This window comes from Camelus dromedarius, chromosome 11 (assembly GCF_036321535.1).
Source record: "Camelus dromedarius isolate mCamDro1 chromosome 11, mCamDro1.pat, whole genome shotgun sequence".
Classification (NCBI taxonomy): domain Eukaryota; kingdom Metazoa; phylum Chordata; class Mammalia; order Artiodactyla; family Camelidae; genus Camelus; species Camelus dromedarius.
This window is the reverse complement of record NC_087446.1, coordinates 29,989,934-30,008,749: the sequence shown is the minus strand read 5'-3', so window position 1 is coordinate 30,008,749 and position 18,816 is coordinate 29,989,934. Positions and strand designations below refer to the sequence as shown.

Sequence of the window (18,816 nt, the reverse complement as noted above, 5' to 3'; positions counted from 1 at the left end):
TTAGAAATAGTAGATGACGATACAGGAGGAAAACCACGACATTTACTGCGCTCACAGTAAGTGCCCAATAAATGTGAGTCACTATTAGATTAAATTCAACAGACATGGCCTGTACATCAACCATACCCCCTGTGTATCCAGTCTTGGTGCATTTCAGTAACTGCAAACCAGAAACCTGGGCATCATCCCAGAATCCTCTTTCTTCCTCAGCCTAGAGTCCAGTCAGGCAATGAGTCCTTCCAATCCAGTGCTTCTCAATCTTGTTTTCATTATTCCTTCCCTAAGACTTTTAAGACATTTTTTCCTAACTGCATCCCTCCCGTGAAATTTTAACACCATGGATAACTGGGTATCTATTTATTACCATAGCCCTTTTGAAGACCACAAGCCACGGTTAATAGCTAAGATTTTTTTATACCCTGCCTCAACCAGTTTTTGCCCCCTTGGGATCATTTCCTCCCATTGAGAGCCTATGTACTAGTCCTTCCTCTTATACCCCTCTCAAGCTTATTATCCTTTTCCCGATCCTCAATGCCAGTGCCTTGTCCTCTGGACAATTTTCACCTGGAATATTCCAACAGCATTCTAACTGTGCCCCCTAACCATATGCCACCAGAGTGGGCTTTCTAAGTGCAAGTCTGTTCATGTCAATCCTTTTATCAGAATTCATCAGTTGTCCTCCACCCCCTGTTGGACATTTACGTGGCACTCAAGGCCCCTGCTGAGCAGTCCTGGGCCTGAAACCCGTCTTGGCTGTCACCACCTCATCCCTCCCCACTAGGCACCAGGCGCACACAAGGTACAGCCATCGCCCCTGGGCCTTGGCACCTTTTGTTACCTCTGCCCAGAATGCCCTTTCCCTTAGCCTACCCAGTGAACTCCTACCTACCCTTCAACCCTCAACATAATAAAGTATATATGCACCCTTTAAAGCCGCCCCCAATTCTGTTTTACTGTAGGCTCAGCAGGAATGTCACTGTCCCTATCACCTATCTCTGTGTCACAACTCTTCAGTTACCTCTGATGGTAACAACAACTAACATTCAATTCACGTTCACTGAACGTTTAATACATGCCAGGCTCTGTTCTGAGCACTATACATGTATCATCTCATTTGTCTGAAGCACCTTGAGGGCAGGGATTATATCTTAATTTCTGTACCTGTTTAACTCCTGGCACATACTAGATATTCAATAAATGCTTGCTGAAATAATGCAGGAAGCAAAGTTTTGGAGTTTCTCTTACCTGCTCTTTTCTCTGACTTGCACAGCCCCTCCTACAATGGTTTATGGTACTTACCCTGGTAATAAGAAGTCAGCAGGGATGGGACATGACTATTCTGCCAAAGGTTTTAACAGTTTCTTCTAAACACACTCAATGATTCAGTGAAAAAAGTTATTAGGAATGCCTTTCCAAGTGCAAGAGGGGAAAAATCTAATCTACAATCCAGAACACTCACATATTTACAAATCTGGTCAATTTGAAGGATATAAATATATCTTAAAATGCCATAGGCAAAGAGTCTAACAGTTTGGGAAAAACAATGAAAAGATTTAGAAATATAATATTTAAAAGCATACAAACAAGAGACTGAAAAAAAATCAGGTTATATAATAACCTAGTGAACCACTTTGAAATAAAATACTCACAAAAAGATAAACAGAAAAATACTTTAAACAGCAGAGTGAAAACTCCTCCTCATAGTTCCTTAAGGGTCATTGGAGAAGGTCATTTAAGTCCAGCGCTCCCCTCTCCCACCCTCTGCTAACTGAAATAGCAACCAGACTTAATAGTAATTCGAAAAGACTACTTCAAGTTGATTCAGAAAGTTTTACTTTCTGAAAAAAAAAAATGTATTTTTATACACACACATATAATCTGAATTTTATCCTTTATTTGGCATCACATGATTTTAAGTGTTAGTATCAAGTAAATAATAACTTTCTAGGAATAACTAGAGTTAAGAAAGAAAATTTCTACACAAAAATCTCCTATGGTAAAAATGCAAATATTGCATTTCACTACCCATTTATTATAAACCGTGGTTATCTCTAGGCAATAAGATTATGTGTAATTTCCATTTTTTAAATATCTTTCTAGAACCTTTTTTTAAACAACAAATATCTGTTGCTTTTATATTCAGAAAAGAAAAAGAGCTATTTTCACTTTTAAAAATGTATTTTTTGTTAAACATTAACAACATTAAATAACAACAATTGTTATTAATTTACAAGTCACTTGTATGTATGGCAGCTAATTTTCCACTTACGATAAGAAATACACATATTTTAAACCACTACCTCTGGTAAGTACTATAAGGCCCCAAAATGATCAGACACATCTCCCAAGGAAATGTGAGGTCTCTACTCCTGTCTTTGAATCTGGGCTTTGGGGACAGCCTAACTGAAACAACATAGTGAAAGTTAATGCTTTGCCAGTGTTGGGATCCAGGACCTAAGAACCCAGCAGCTTCCACTTCCTACCTTTTGAAACTCAACCACCATACTGTGAGGAAACCCCAGCCACCTATAGAAAGGCCTATGTGGAGAGAAACCAACAAGCAGCACCAATTCACCAGAAATGTGAATTTCTCACCCATCTGGGAAGTGGCTCCTCCAGTCCAGCCCCAGTTAAATGACCCCAACTAGCACCAGGAGGAGCAGAAATGAGCTGTCCCTTCTGAGCCCCACTGATATTACACATTCATAAGTAAAATACATGACTATTATTTTAAACCAGTAAGTTTTGGAGTAGCAAAAGATAAGCAGAATATCATGTTTTATGTATTTGCCTTCACCTTTTCCCAATTACAACTTAAACTCTGAGGGTACGACTCTGCCTGTACATTCATCTTTATAGTCATTCCTTCATTCATTCAATAAACATGTGAGGATAAACATGTGTCTAGCACTATACTGGATAGGTTCTGCAGGTAGAGATAAAAATAGTCTCTACCTTAGAGAACATTATGTTCTATTTGCAAAAAAAGAAAAAAAATAGACAATCACAGAGCCTTATTAGCAGAACAGCCAGCAATGGTAGATACTCAATAAATGTTGCGTAATGAATGAATGAATAAATCAGGTTCTAAGAATGACTTTGGGAATCATGTACTATCATCCTTTTACAGATGAGGTGTGCCAATTAGCAACGTATTACTTCTTAGCTCTAAATTCACCCTCTTTGCCCTGCTTTGTGATACTAGGGCTGGACCCTGTAAATATTTCTCTGTTGTCGCATGGTGCAGTGTTAGTTTTCATCAACAGAGAGCCCTGGAGGAATGCTGCAAGGCCACTGCACAGGAAGGGTCTTATCATTCTGGTCTGGGATGCTTTATCCCCTCTAAAGTATATTGCCAGTGGCGTCTGGGAAACACAACAGTGCTCACTCTCCAGGGAATTTCTCTACCATTCAGCAGTCTGCTTTCTGAGGATCAACTCTGGTCCACTGACATTCTTTACCAAGTTTCTCAACCTGGTGGGCTTCCCTTACTGACCAGCTCCAGCCTGTAACCTCTGGCAAGTTCACTGGCCACTGGCAGGCTGCATACTCACTTGGCTGCCACTTCATCTCCAATGAGATCTGAACCTCAGCCTTGGGGGTGGGGAGAGGCTCCTTGAAAGCTCTTAGTGCCTTCATCTTGTACTCTCCTTCAGCCCAGAAAAAGCAGCTTCTTCCACTTGCTGTTTCTGTGTTCCTTAGAGACCTCTTTTACCGTGTTAGTAGTTAACCATTGTTAATTTTTTACTACTGAATAATTCTTTATATTAAATTTTCCTTGTCCAAGTCACTGTGTGCTTTTTGTCTCCTAAATGGATCCTGACTGGTGCATGAAGGAATAAAAGGGCTCAAACAAATACAAGAGCCTGAAAAATCACATTTGCCCATTAACACCATCAAATGACTGATTACGAATAGAAAGAAATTGAAAGGGAAGAGATAATTTAAAAACTCAACAAAAATTGCTAAGTCAATCTCATTCAAAATCTTTGTCTAATCACATTTCTTAGAAAACCTTTTTATCTTCTTTTAATCTCCCATTTGGTAAACTTGAAAAAAAAAAAAAAAAAAAGGAAATGTTGGCACAGGTGAGACCCAAGGCAAGAAAGGGTCAGAACAAAAAGGAGCTGTAGCTAGTCCAGGTTGGATAATCTAAGACATGTGACTGCATGAGAACCAAGCACTGGAATTAGAGACAGGACTGCCTAGTGCTCAGTAGCACAAATGGGAGGACCAGACTGGCGATGTTCAAATCTCAGTTCTGCTACAGCTGTGTGACCTTGGGCAATCTGTCTAATGATAATGACAGTATCCACCTCAAAGGTCTATGAGGGACTGAAAGAATTAATATTGTTAAAATGGCCATACTGCCCAAGGCAATCTACAGATTTCATGTGATCCCTATCAAATTATCCAGGACATTTTTCACAGAACTGAAAAAAAAAAATCCTAAAATTTACATGGAATCACAAAAGACTCAGAATTGCCAAAGCAATATTGAGGAAAAAGAATGAAGCTGGGGGAAAAATCCTCCCAGACTTCAGATAATACTACAGAGTTACAGTAATCAAAACAGCATGATTTTGGCATAAAAACAGACATATGGCTCAATGGAACAGAATAGAGAGCCCAGAAATAAAACCCAAAGACCTACAGTCAATTAATCTTCAACAAAGGAGGCAAGAATATACCATGGAGAAAAGACAGTCTCTTCAGCAAGTGGTGTTGGGAAAACTGTATAGCAGCCTATAAATCAATGAAGTTAGAACACTCCCTCACACCATACACAAAAATAAACTCAAAATGGCTTCAAGACTTAAATATAAGACAAGACACGATAAGTCTCCTAGAAAAAAACAGGCAAAACATTCTCTGACATAAATCTTATCAATGTTCGCCTAGGGCAGTCTACCCAGGCAATAGAAATAAAAGCAAAAATTAACAAATGGGACCTAATTAAACTTACAAGCTTTTGCACAGCAAAGGAAACCATAAGCAAACAAAAAGACAACCTACGGAATGGGAGAAAATATTTGCAAATGATGTGACTGACAAAGTTAATTTCCAGACTATATAAACAGCTCATACAACTTAATAACAACAACAAAAAAAACAACTCAATCTAAAAATGGGCAGAAGATCTAAACAAGTAAATTCTCCAGTGAAGACATACAAATGGCCAATAAGCACATGAAAAACTACTCAATATCACTAATTATCAGAGAAATGCAAATCAAAACTACAATGAGGTATCACGTCACACCAGTCAGAATGGCCATCATTCAAAAGTCCACAAACGATAAATGCTGGAGAGGCTGTGGAGAAAAGGGAGCCCTCCTACACTGATGGTGAGAATGCAGTTTGGTGCAGCCGTTATGGAAAACAGTATGGAGATTCCTCAAAAAACTCAAAATAGACTTACCATACAATCCAGCAATCCCACTTCTGGGTATATATCTGGAAGGTACTCTAATTCGAAAAGACACATGCACCCTCAATGTTCATAACAGCACTATTTACAATAGCCAAGATATGGAAACAACCTAAATGTTCATGGACAGATGACTGGATAAAGAAATTGTGGTATAAATACAATGCAATACTACTCAGAAGAATAAAATAATGCTATTTGCAGCAACATGGATGGACCTAGAGATCATCATCCTAAGTGAAGCAAGCCAGAAAGAGAAAGAAAAACACCATATAATATCACTCATATGTGGAATCTAAAAAAAAGAAAATTAGAGTACACTATGAATTCATCTACAAAACAGAAACAGAGTCGCAAACATAGTAAAGAATCTTATGGTTCCTAGGGGAAAGGGTGTGGAAAGGGATAAATTTGGGAGTATGAGATTTGCAAATGTTAGCCACTATACGTAAAAATAGATTTTAAAAAATATCTTCTATATAGCACAGGGAACTATATTCAATACCTTATAATAACACTTAATGAAAAAGAATATGAAAATGAATATATGTATGCATATGTATGACTGGGACATTGTGCTGTACACCAGAACCTGACACATTGTAACTGACTGTACTTCAATTAAAAAGAAAAAAGAAACAATACAGGGGAAAAAGGTCTATCAGGATAAAGTGAGTTTATATATGTAAAGTCCTTAGGCTGGTATATAATCTAAATTTTCTTTCTAACCTCCTCTCTTCTTCAACATTCTCAAGCCATTTTTTTCCTCAATGTCTTCTGATTTTGAAAAGGTTGGAGAAGACCTGTCTTGCTCCAAACACTGCTCTCCTGTACTCTTCCTGCCACATCTGGCCTTCAACCTGGGCTTTGCTGACTTAGGATATAGAACATTCTCCCTCCTTAAAGGGCTACCATTTCTTTCCAGGCCCACAAGTGTGGAACTATTTTTAAAAAAAGAAAAGAAAAGAAAAAGAAAGTGGGAGTGATATAGTATAGAGGACATCTCTTAATCAGCTTTCACCTCTTCCTCTGGGAACTGTCCCTTCCCCACTCCAGTTGACTCTGGTGTCCTAAGGGAAGGGCTCAAAACACCCTAGGCCAGACTCTGAACCTTGAGAAAAGTGGAGGAACTCAGCTACAGATGGTCATCAATGCCCAGAGATCCCCAGAGTGGCCTCCTTCCTGCCCCTACTGAGCCCTGGAATTTTAGCGATTCCTTCAAAGTCTGAGCAACCCAGTATACATTCGAGAAGTTTCTATTTTTGCTTATGTTTGCAATAGGTCTACTGCTTGAAGTAAAGAGCCCACCTACATGTCTGACAGCCTTTAGTTTCCTCATCTGTAACATCTCTGAGGTACCTTCCGGCTCCGACCTTCTCCAGTTCTAACAACAGTGCAAGTCCCAGCAGATGTGCTCTGCTTGCTCTGTAATTCTCCATAACAACTGCACCATCCCTGCTCGGCTCCCATATGCCTTATGTACAAACGGTGCAGTGGAGAGATGCTTTAAAAGGCTTATATTTAGGTTATAAAACCACAAGCCTCTCGTTTGCCACTTACTACATCTCAGCAGTATTATTTTGGTAACAGCATCGCCACCCTCTCTGCTACGGTGCTGAGCATAAATAGAACATGAACATTTCCAGGAATTGTCAACTTGGCACTTCTTACAAGGAGTTAAGATTTCTTTTATAACACTAACAAAAATAAAGCCTAAGACTAAAACCTGCCCCAAACTTCTTCTAGAAGTTACATTTCCTTCTCAATTAAAATTTACTGTCTGGAAAAGTACAATGTACTCTTTTTTCCCTCTGGGGAAAAAGTCCTTCAAAGAATCATATTCATATACTCCTTACTGCTAAAATTGTAGAACAAGTATAAACACAGCTGCCTATTAAAATTAAGTAAAGGCAAACATTCCTGCAGCTAGCTACAACAGCAGCCTACAAGTTTGAACTATACCCATAAAAAGAGAAAGCTACCTTGCTAAGCATATGGTTAAACTCCGAGGCCGAGCCACCAGAAAAGCTGGTTATTGGAACTGACGACTTTCGATAGCATGATTTAAGAGCTGCAAAAGTGGGACCTGATTCCAGTATCAGGAGAGCCAACACACTGTCTCCTGATCACAGCCAAGGAGAGTTCGTCTCTTTTTTACTCTCAAGGTAGCAAGTTGGGATGGAAGCAACCCAGAGCTCTGTTCCTTGACCCCATATGGCCTCACATTAGACCCTACCCATCCCCCACCAACACACAAAAAAAGAGGATAAAATGAGAGATAGTGGAGAGAGATACCAACCAGGAGTTAGCCTTTGGCCAATAGGCAGGAAAGAAAAAGACAGAAAAGCCCCAGAGGCTGCATGTCTGGGAGAGGCTGGAGTAGGGGGAGGAAGAAGAAGGGGGCTGCTGGCAAATAATAGGCTCTGGAGCCCCACAGGTTACCAGAATTAGGGAGGAGAGAAAAACGAACTTTGAGAAAGTGTCTTTACAGGATGTGATTCAGCAGGCTTTGAAGTCAAAGTGCCTAGATTTCAAATTTGGCTTAACTCTGTTATACGACCTTGAGCAAGTGACTTAACATCTCTGTGCGATAAGGGTAATAATACCACCCGCCTCATCAAGTTATTGTCAGGATTAAATGCATTAATAAATGCTAAGGACCTGGAACATAGTGAGTTAAGCCCCCAAGAAATATTATGATTATTATTTTACTACTATTATTTGAGGTTCTTGGTGAGACATAGGAAAAAACTAAGATTCATTTTTAATTACAAATAAAAACTGTGGGCAAGCAGGCAAATTGTCTGACCAACCCACAGATGGACAGACTAAGCCAGTCCCAGTCTTCCCAGCTGGCCATTCGTGTCCCTCCTCCTCTCATCCATCTTCAAGCCATCTTCCACTCCCTCTGTAGCTGAGAGCAGCATCCAACTCATTCTCTACTGGAAGGTTCTGTCTCCATTTGGACTTAGCTTGATCTACAGAGTGCACAGTACTGTGGATGGTCTGTAATTACCAAACAATGTGAACTGGCAATGAAAATAATTCCCCCAAATCCAAATTCACCAGATAATACAAAACCCTCCCATCAGTTTTGTTCTATGAACATGTAGCCTATGTATCCCCAAAGAGCTCTAATGGAGTTTAACGTTGGCAGCAGCATCACACCTGCATGGAGTCTGAGATTCTAGAACACTGTTAAGCAACAATGTCCAGAGAATTCAAAGAATTAAAACATTTGTGATTGCAGATTTAAAACAAAACTATCTATCCTTCTATATCTCCATTCCAGCCTCCTTCATCTTCCCGCACCTGAAAACAAGGACAACTCTTTCGGCAAGCACACAGGCTTGGGGAGGCCCACAGTTAGGGAGCAATAAGTGAGAAAGGAGCCATGTGCCTAATATGCTTGTCGGATCTCAAGGTTCTCAACTCTGACTGCACTTTAAAATAGCCTAGGAAAGTGTCTGCGCATGTATATGCATGTTTTGTGTCTTTAAAACCACTGCTCAGATCCCACCTCCACAGAGTTTGGCATGAACTGGCCTGGGGAGAAGCCTGAGGATAATCAGGGGTTTTTTTTTTAGCCAGAGTTGAAAAACTCTGAACTAAATCAATCCTGATGGTCGATAGGGTGATCGATGTAGCCAAGCAACCCATACATCCACAGGAGGAGGAAAAAATTCACAGTGAGAATTTCTAAAAGAAAAGAACATTAAATCCATTTTTTAGAGTGATATGGAGGCATCCCTGCTGGGGAGAGACCTGTCACATGGTTTGCTATTCCTAGAAAGAGCTGTAGTTAACTGCCAACAGATGCATTATTTCATCAGTCCCATAAATACTCGATAAAAGTCTTTTGCTCTTCCTATGTCAGCCTTGTGGGGTGGGGGGTGGAGGGACATGGGGAAGGCTTCTGAAAAATGCATTACTGAACCATCAAAATTTCCTTTTAAATCATTAAAATTGGCACTAATAAAAAAATTTTAGTAAAATCTCATCCCAGTATACCTCTAAAAGCATTTGAAAATTTTCCTCTTAAAATGAAGAAAAAGGCAATAGTACAATGTTTTAAAAGGCTAATTTCAATGATTAACACTACAACATGATATAATTCCATTTTAAACCCAGTGGGGAGCCAAGATTGCACAGCAAAAGTCCGAAATCCAGAGTGGGGAGGCCTGGATTCCAGTGGTGGCAATAAATTACATTAACTAGCTATGTGATCATGGGCAGGTTTTCTTAATCTTCCTAGCACTCAGTTTTCTCAGAGGAAAAATCAGATGATCTGTGAGTCCCTCCCAGTATAAAAGTCTGGAATACCAGGATATGTCTCCATTTTGCTGACTTGTTACATTAGCAAATGAATGTGTTTACAATTTAGACAACTTAAAATTAAGTCATTCTGGCAAGTCTGCTAATAAATTTAACCAGTTCCCAGTCACTGTGCATCCACTGAATAAGCAAAACAGTAAAGTATCTTGAATATGGCATTATCTTCTATCTGAACTAGAGCTGGTGAGATAGGCTGGGACCTGGGACCCTTTACTGGAGTGCTTGCACCTGGACCAACATTTCCTCGAGCAACAGAACACAAAGAACCTTTAAAAGACTAAAAATAACTGCATGCATGCACAGTTGGGGCAAACTGTGAACAAGATACAAAAAGGCCAAAAGGTGCCAGGAGCAAAAGTAGGGTACTGCACATGATCCCTGCACATGGCACCACCAAAGGGGTGGGCAGACCACCTAAGCCACCCCTCCAGCCTGACCCACCTATCCACCCCTACCCTCACCCCATTTAAGGGACCAGCTTGCCCTACCACCAGGGAGTAAGCCAGGGCACCTGTTACCTATTTTTGCTCCCTTATGCTGCAGCATGAGTCCTAGTAAAATATTGCCTGAATTTCTCATCTGGCCTTTTATCAATTTCTATTGATTAGAGAGTCCAAGAAGTGAGTCCATTAACACTGGAGCCTTCCTCCCCTAACTATACCAGCCAGATGATGGTTCCTGCCCCAAAGTCCTTGCTCTTTTAAAATAAGAAAATACATGAAAGGCATCTTCACACTTTTTGCCATATCCTCATACTATTATTATTTTCTTGGTATTTTTCTTTATGTTGACTCACTTTTACTTAAATAAAAGCAGTATGTTTCAAAGGAACTTCATAAATAGAAAACAATTTTCCTTGCCATAAATGTAAGGAAATCATTAAATGGATACAAGAAAAAGAAAAGCAAAACAACTAAATTCTAACTAAATACTGTTATCCACAGAAGGCTTCAAGCATGAAGAGCTTTTTCTGTCTGTTAAAAATTAGCAAATGTCAAGAGATGTTACAGAAATACTAGTACCAAATGGAGGCTTTCACTTGGATGTTGTCAGGATTGAAACAGAAAGAAAAAAGAAATAGCTGTCTCACCTCGCGACTTAATTATATGTCCACATAGCATCTAAAATCATTTTAAGAACCACCAATATCATAGCGGAGCACACATCTCACATTCTGGGAAGCACCATGACAAACGGTCAAGACTGGGCCTTTGCTGATCGGAAGTGTGATTCATCTCTCTAGAAGGATGGTTATCCTCCCAGAAGGGCCTGGGCTCTAGCCTATCACTGGGGCTTCCACTTGAGTTCCTTTGCACCGTGGTCCCCTCTGTCTGAAAGCTCTTCCTCCATGTATCCACTCTGTTGAAGAATTCAGATCTCTGCTTAGTGACCTCTCATCAGAGCAGCTTTCTCTGACCACCCCACATCATTTGCTAAGCCCTTCCTTACCCACCAAGCACGCTGCTCTTCTTCATAGCACTATCACCATCTGATGCATTATTTGTTCATATGCTGGTTGTCTGTCCCCATCAGATCATAGAATACAGTGAGCTTCAAAGAGCAGGATCTTTATTTACTACAACATCCCCAGCACCCAATGTCTGGTACATGGCCAAGACGAATATTTGTTCAATGAATGAATGAATGACTCTTCTCAGTTGATCTGAGATCCTTCATGTGTCTCTATTACCTAATGCCTAGAATCCAGTTGGGCCTCAGGAAGTGTATGATAGTCATGCTGGGGATACACAGAAATATGGGCTCTCTGAGGACTCTGCCCTTACCACAAAGAGGGGTCTTGCTCTGGATGCTGACCCACCATTTCCTCTCCAGGACACAGGCTGTCACAGAGTGAGCTCTACTCAACCTCAGTGGAAGTGCCTAGATAAACCACAAACCTGATGAACTAAGATCAACACTGAATTTATGCACAGAAAAGGTGTGAATTCGTGGTATGATTCAAAACTCCCAGGCTAGAAATCTCTCTAATAAACCTATTACAATACCTAAAATTTTTGCCATCGTTACTCAGTAACTTCAGATGCATCCAAGCATATTTCTGGAAGCCAGAATATATCTCAAAACAGTGGCTGATGTGGCTCTGCATGATCACACAAGACCAGCTCCAAAAGGGACCAGCTGAGCCCTGGAGCCTGTGGGTAGAGGGGAAACGGGCCAGCCCTGCATCCTGCTCTAGTGAGGATAGCCATGGAGTCCAGAGCACAGGGTCCAAGGCAAGGCCCAGCTCAAGTTCAGGCAAGGTTGTAACAAATGACACCCCCAGGACAGCTACTCCAGCAGGCCAGAATTGAGGCATCTGATGCTAACATAGAAGCCACTGAGCTGCATTTCAAGATATCTGTCCTTCATCCCTGCTGGTGGCTAAGAGAACACAAAGCAGAAATTCAGCCTAGGGGGGAGGGGAAAAAAAAAAAAACAACTCCCAAGCCTAAAAAAGATGAGGGTTAAAGGAGGGGTTGCCAAGCTGTTAAGTGGGAATCATGGCAGAGACCCAGTCCCACAGCCGAGGCCAACATGGTGGAACACGGAGTCCTCGGGCCCAAAAGTCCCTCCCACCACGACTTAAGGCTAAGTCCCACCAGCTGGTGAGACTGGGGCTGCTGACAAACCTCCTTTCCAGATCCAGATTAGCTCAGGCACTGGAGCGAGCCTGTCAGCCTAGACAGGGCCCAGGAGTAGTGGGAAGCCAGGTAGGCGGGCACATGCTGCCTTTACCCAGACTCAGCACTCTACTCATCCCCAAAATGACCTGCCAGGAGCCCAGAGAGCATTTCCAGCTGATCTAGTGTCTACTACATGACCTTGGCCAGTCAGGGACACACCGTGAAGCGTTCTTTCCATGGTGCCAAGCTGGATTAAGTCACTTTAACGCCAGAAGTCCTCTTTTAGAATATAAGGGTTCTTATAAGGTGAGAAAAACACAGAATCAATTATCCATTAATATCTTAGGCTTTTTTTTTTTTAACAAAGGTAGGGATACCAGTCATCTAGGCAGATTCTGAGAGAATCAAAGGTTTAAAGTGTTTGTTTTACTTTGTTTTGTGCTATTTTGTTTTGTTTTGGGATTTGCTGGGGGCAGAGTTTATGAGAGTAGAAAGAATCAAGATACAACTTGGTTCTTCTCAAAAAAAACTACACCCAGAATATAAATTAAAAGCAACTAAGTAGGATCAATCACCAAATAAGGCCTTTGAGGTAGCTCAGAGTTTACAAGTGAAACACAAAAATTAACCAAACAAGTGAAAGGGAAACCAAGAATCTCTGAGAAGACCAGAACAAGAAAACTTTTTCTAAGATAAAATCAGTTCATTCTTGGAAAAGGATCGACCTCCTGGACAAAGAGAAAGCCACCCCTCCCCATTCATCTTCAAAGCCTCCCAAGAGGAAAGCACCAAACCTATACAAACTGATTAATAACTGCAACCAAAATGAGTAAACCGTCAGAAGAGGTTAATATATGCACATACATAGATAAGTACCACACTTTCCTACATTCTAATTCCTCAAAGTTCAAACATGCCTTTACAAAAATTTAAATGGACTATTTAAAAGCTTATTAAAACTACCCAATTACAACACTAGGAAGCACGGGGGTCCTGGGAAAAAGGCCTCTGGGTCCATTCGTATTTTTTACAGGGACATTAAATTGAAGGCATTTCAACTCTGATATTCTTTCCAGGATTTTTAAAAAAAACAGATTTCCAATTATAATTAAAATTAAAATACTGCCATCAAATTAACTAATTTAAACATTGAAAGTTTAAGGTCCCAAATAAAAGAAGGCTGTTACCTAACACATCATTGCCTCCACACCTTATATATATAGACATCGCTAAAATTTACGGTGTAATGAATTTTCCATAACGTGTGGATTTTAAAAGTGGTTTTTATGAGATGGAAAACTACCAAGTGAGGAAGGGAATGATAAACTCCAAATTCTGACTTTATCAGTGAGTGGGGTTGGGGGAGAGCTAGGATTGGGGAAGTGCACCAAGGAGTCCTCAAAGGCCATGGTAATATTTTTTAACTGAGTGATGGGGAGACAAGTGTTCACTGTGCTGTTACTCTTCACATCTTAGTTATATTTTGTAATCTTACTTAAAATATTCAACAACTAACAAAAACTACTTTAAAAGTGAGTTTATGTAATTGTCATCGTGGAAAGTAAAGAGAACATTATGTAAATCAAATCCTTTTTTTCAGAATATTTTTTCATTAGCAGTGTTACTCAACAAGACAAACAATAAAAAGTACTTAATTTGTACTCTTAGTACAGATAGATTAGTAGCCAATTTATCGTGCCATTTGACCACTTCCACATAATCAAATTAACATTTTTCCAAACACAACACAGATAGACTCAATTTTTTCCCATTCCAACTGTTCCATACTGCTTACTTTTTAAAAAACTATTTTTTCCTCAACTTCACTGTAACTGTCACCATTTGGTTAAAAAAAATCTTATATTTTTCTTTTTCTTTGAATGAATTGGAAGAAATTAATGGGGTCATACTTCTTTGAACAACATACAACAGTATTATTGACAACATCCACAGTGATTATGAAAATTAAATGAAATATTTTGGAAGTAACAGGCTTTCAGTTTCCCTGTTTTGTTGTTTCCAACTACGTGTTAACAAGAGGAAACTCCAAGTCAAATACCAGGAAGACATTAGACACCATAACATTACTTTTAACATCTCCCCAATTCTGTTATTTATTCTGTTTTCAATCAAGTGGTAGAAATGTCTTAACTACATCAGTTTGGCTTTGTTCACATACCTGGAGTATTTAATTTTGTAAGGACAATCCAATTTGAGAATATCTGTAGTCCTCAGAGGCCAGCTTTTTTCAGTATTTCAAAAGCCTAAAGACATATATTTATCTGTAATTTGGCCATGCTAGGAAATGAAAATATTTTTGCTTCTTCCACTGGGATTTTACCAGGCCTTCCTAAGTTAACCAGTTATCTCACACTGATCAAATATTCTGACAGATGTCATTAATAAAAACAGAAGAATTAATCATGATACTTAATGCATGTGGTCTGGAAAATCATTTAAAATATGAGGTCCGTGGGGCAAAAATAATCAAAGTGGTCTTTTTTTTTTTTTTTTTAAATAGTTAGTTATATTGGTATTTTAAAAACAACAACAAAGAAGTCTGGGGACCTCTGAGTTGGGGTAGTTCTATCATTGCTATCAAAAACTCCTGAAAATGTTGATTTCCTAACTCTGCTAAAAATCTGCAAGTCTGCTAAAAATCTGCAAGTCAACTCTCTTTTTTTCCTTTTGCCAGTTCAGTTCTCTGCTCCTCAATCTGTGTAAAAAGTAGAAGTCACAGGAGGTGTTAACAGGAAACAAGTGTTTCATATCACATCCTCTTTCTGCTGCAGGCCAGGCTGATAGCACTAGGACTGCTTCTCTTTCCCTCAGGTTCCAACTTTCCTTAAAATCAAAATGAGACCCCAGCCCCCTGCCCCCCGTAAAATTATTGTCTTACAAAATTAAATACTCTGGGTATCTGAACAAAGCCAAACTAAAAAGGACAACTTTAAATCAATGGCCTTTAAAAACAAACTAAGTCAGCCTTCCAAATAATCCCCTTTGGCCCTGCAGGAGAGCCCAGGGAACAGGTGCAAGGCGTGCCTTCCTAGAGGCTGTCTCCTCCTTCATGAATCTGACCTTTTCCAGCCGGCCGCTCTGGCACCCCACGAATCAGTTATCAGGAAGCCTAAAGCCTGCTTTCCCATCTGCACTTTCCAAATGGCTGCTGATGCCAAGGGCTGAGATATGACCTGGCCCTCATCTGAGAACATGCCTCCCAAGTGACCTGCCAACTTTCCCTGGAAGCATTTCTGAATGTATTCTCTGACCTCCCTCCTCACCTTCTCAATCATGGTTCATCCTTCCTTCCTTCCTTCCCTGAACTGCCTAATTCCACCTCCTCATCCGGTGCCTCCAATGCCATGTGCCTTCAATTCAAACTCCTTACCCACTTTCAGAAACTGCTGATCCCTCTCAGCCTAAAAATCCAACTTCAAGTCCAAAGGGCATAGTTACAACAATTTTGGAGCTGGTTTGAAGAGATCTTTTTGAGGCCTACCTGCAGGCAGCTCAACTATGGCTTCTTCTCTTGCCTTCTCCAGTTTCTCCCTTACCCAGGGAAATTCCTGAAGGGAATCTAGGAATGCATCGAATGCTTTAGGACCCCTGGAAGGTAGGATATCCAGCAGCAGCATTGTTTTCCGGAGGCCTGTAGCTTGAGCTTTAATTTCTTGAACATGGTTTTCCGTCAAGACCCCTTCCTGGTAAAGATACTGGAGAACCAGTCCCTCCACCAGTACCTCTGCACCCAGCTCCAGGCGAAGGGAGCGAAGAACTTGCTTGTCTCTAGCCTCCATTTCCCCCTGGGAAAAGACAAAATGGTATCTCAGATCATAGGGATGCTGATGAGCCCTGAAAGACAGTGTCTTACAATGCAAGTTCCTCAAGATCATGGACATCTCTGTGAACCTCAGCAGAGCTCCAGGCCATGGTGTTTAGTACACTGGCTGAGCCAAGCTGAATTAATTTCAAATGTTTCTAAACATGATGAACAGCACCGAACATGAATCATTCTCTCTGTTTTTGCTTTCCACACAGTGGGGTCCTAGCTCAATTCCTCGTGCCATAAAGGGATTTGGGAAAAAACTGAACAGAGACCCTTCTTTAAAAGCAACTTTTATCTGAGGATTACACAGGAGTATTCAATTTTAACATGCTTGAAAAGAACTAGTGCTTTTATTTTAACATTTCCTTCATCAGATACCCCTCCACCGCAGAAACTGCGAATATTCAATTAAGCAAGTGCCCTTTAGATGGTGGGCATTTTCAGAACCTGATCAGCAATGGGAGTAGGGCCCGAAACCAGCAGGTACTGATAAGTTTAAGGATCTTTTTCCCTAAGAAAAGAGGCCTATATATGCACCACTGCCTTCAAGAAAAATATGAAGAGTTCATGCCCAGTCTACGGTAAATCTCACATATAGTCACAGACTCCAGCCCTTCCCTGGGAGAATTCCCAGTCTCTATCACAACACTGCCATGGCCACACATGCATAGGACATTTAATGGTTTGGGGTTTTCTTCGTTTTGTTTGAAAGGAAAAATGTCCACCTGCTAATCCTTAGTCAGAAGTCACGCAAGAGTGGAAGGCATGTTTCCAAGACGAATGCACCAGTGAGCAGAGGGGCCGCCACGAGAGTAACTAGGTGGCGAGGAGTGGGGGGGTGGGGGTAGGGGCGGCAGATGAGGCTTCATGACACCCACAGAAACAACCCGGGCCGGCGACCCGGACCCCCGGCCCTCCTCGCAGGCCTCTGTGAAGTCCGAGAGGCGGCAAGTGAGCAAGTGGGTGGGGGTGCACTTTAGGCTGCCCCCGCCCATTTGGAACTGTTTATTCCCTGCTTTGCCAGCTGAAGCCCGGCGGCATTAGGAACAGGAAGAACTACCAGAGATTTTCAGGGCAACCTGACCCGTTAAAAACGGGGTGCTGGGAATGATCTTCAGAGCAGACCGAGGGGAGAGAGGGCCCCGGCACCCCACTGTCACCCTAACCCGTCCGGGCTCGTGAACGCCGCTAGCAAGGTAGGGACGAGGGAGCCACGCAGGGCCCAGGCCGCAGACGCCGCGGCGCGGAGCCTTCGAGAAAAGGTGGATACGGGGGGTTCTGGTTTCCTATTACTTACGTCCGCAAACACGTATCTTTAAAAAAAAAAAAAAAAAAAAAAATCTGCAACCGGAATCCAGACTGTCAGGGAACCTGTACCACAAGCACCATCTTTGTTGAAGGCAAAAGCCCTGAACAGGAAGTGTTGTCGCCATCTTTATTAAGGGCAAACACAGGAAGTGCTGTGGCCATCTTTATTGGTGGCCTGAGTGTTGGGATGAAGCCTTTTCCGCCATGTTTGCTGTGGGTAAATAATATCATCACCTGGAGTTGGAAAGTAGTGATATCATTTAGGGAGTTATTGAAGGAAAGGAGTAATTGGATAATTGCATTTTTTAATTGGATAATTGCATTTTAACACATTAACTACACCAGGACCTTGCACACAGTTGACAAAATATAGTCAGGTCTCAAAAGTCACCTTTATCAGGAAGACGTTCCGTGACCACTTTTATTTAAAATCACAGCATTCATCTCCTGCACGCCTCATCCCCTTTTCCAGCTTTATTTTCATCATAAGCACGTATCACTATCTTATTAAAACTTTTACTTAATCACTTGTTCATCACCTGTTTCCCTCCACTGAAATGCAAGGTCCTTCCTTTGTATCACAAAGGTCCTGCCCACAAAGAGTTTATAAGTCAACCAGTCGGGATTCAGTTATTAGCAATTGACTAGCTATTTTGGGCAGGCAGGAGTTTGTCATGAGGAATTGGGGTCATTCACAATCACTAGAAAGGCTTGAGAAGGTCTGGACATCTAAGGATGACTCCCTAAACAACACTGTCAAACTGGCTCATGGCCATAACCAGGAAAAGGGAGTCAGGAGCCACCATTCCACAGTCCCAACCTCTTCTCAACACTGATAGAGCAATGACTGCACGTTGAAACACTGCCGCAGAAAATCCAAGGTATCCACAGCTGTATTTGCCAGCAGCATCAAAACAGCAGCACCTGCAAATCTTACTCTAATGCATTTAATGAAACCTAATTTGCATGCGGAACATTAGTAGCAAGGGTGTCTGGGGCATGTAGTTTGTAATCGGAAGGCAAGACAAATGCATGCTCCAAATAGAAAAGAATGTCATATTGTGGGTCCTTCCTCAAATTCCTTTATGAAATGAGGCAATCAATAAAGACATTCATTGATCCACTTTTAAGTCAATTGGGAGATATATACAGGAACCTCCTAAAAATCGATTGACAGTAACAGAAGAAAACCTAAAAATGTTACTTCTGTAGAGGTTTTTACAACCAACGTTTCTAATGAAAGATGGAAATACCTTTGTGAGCAAATCAATAGAAAGCAATTGTAAACT

The 18,816-nt window shown here is 41.0% G+C and overlaps 1 protein-coding gene across 8 annotated transcripts in view; it reads right to left on the bottom strand.

Annotated features, from left to right (window-relative positions):
- CRADD (CASP2 and RIPK1 domain containing adaptor with death domain) overlaps positions 1-17,646 on the bottom strand; it is a 162,390-nt gene extending 144,744 nt beyond the window's left edge. For 3 of the 8 annotated variants that reach the window (XM_064491594.1, XM_010989953.3, XM_010989954.3), the window contains exons 1-2: positions 17,517-17,644; positions 15,893-16,196 (exon numbers count right to left, since the gene is read on the bottom strand). In XM_064491594.1, coding sequence (XP_064347664.1) covers positions 15,893-16,190 — 298 coding nt within the window. In that variant the 5' untranslated portion in view covers positions 16,191-16,196; positions 17,517-17,644. Of the gene's footprint in view, positions 1-15,892; positions 16,197-16,944; positions 17,044-17,516 lie in introns of those variants that run through there. The other 5 variants (XR_010383159.1, XR_004140240.2, XM_031463023.2 and 2 more) reach the window with 4 other exon arrangements.
- Between the last annotated feature and the right edge of the window lie 1,170 nt (positions 17,647-18,816).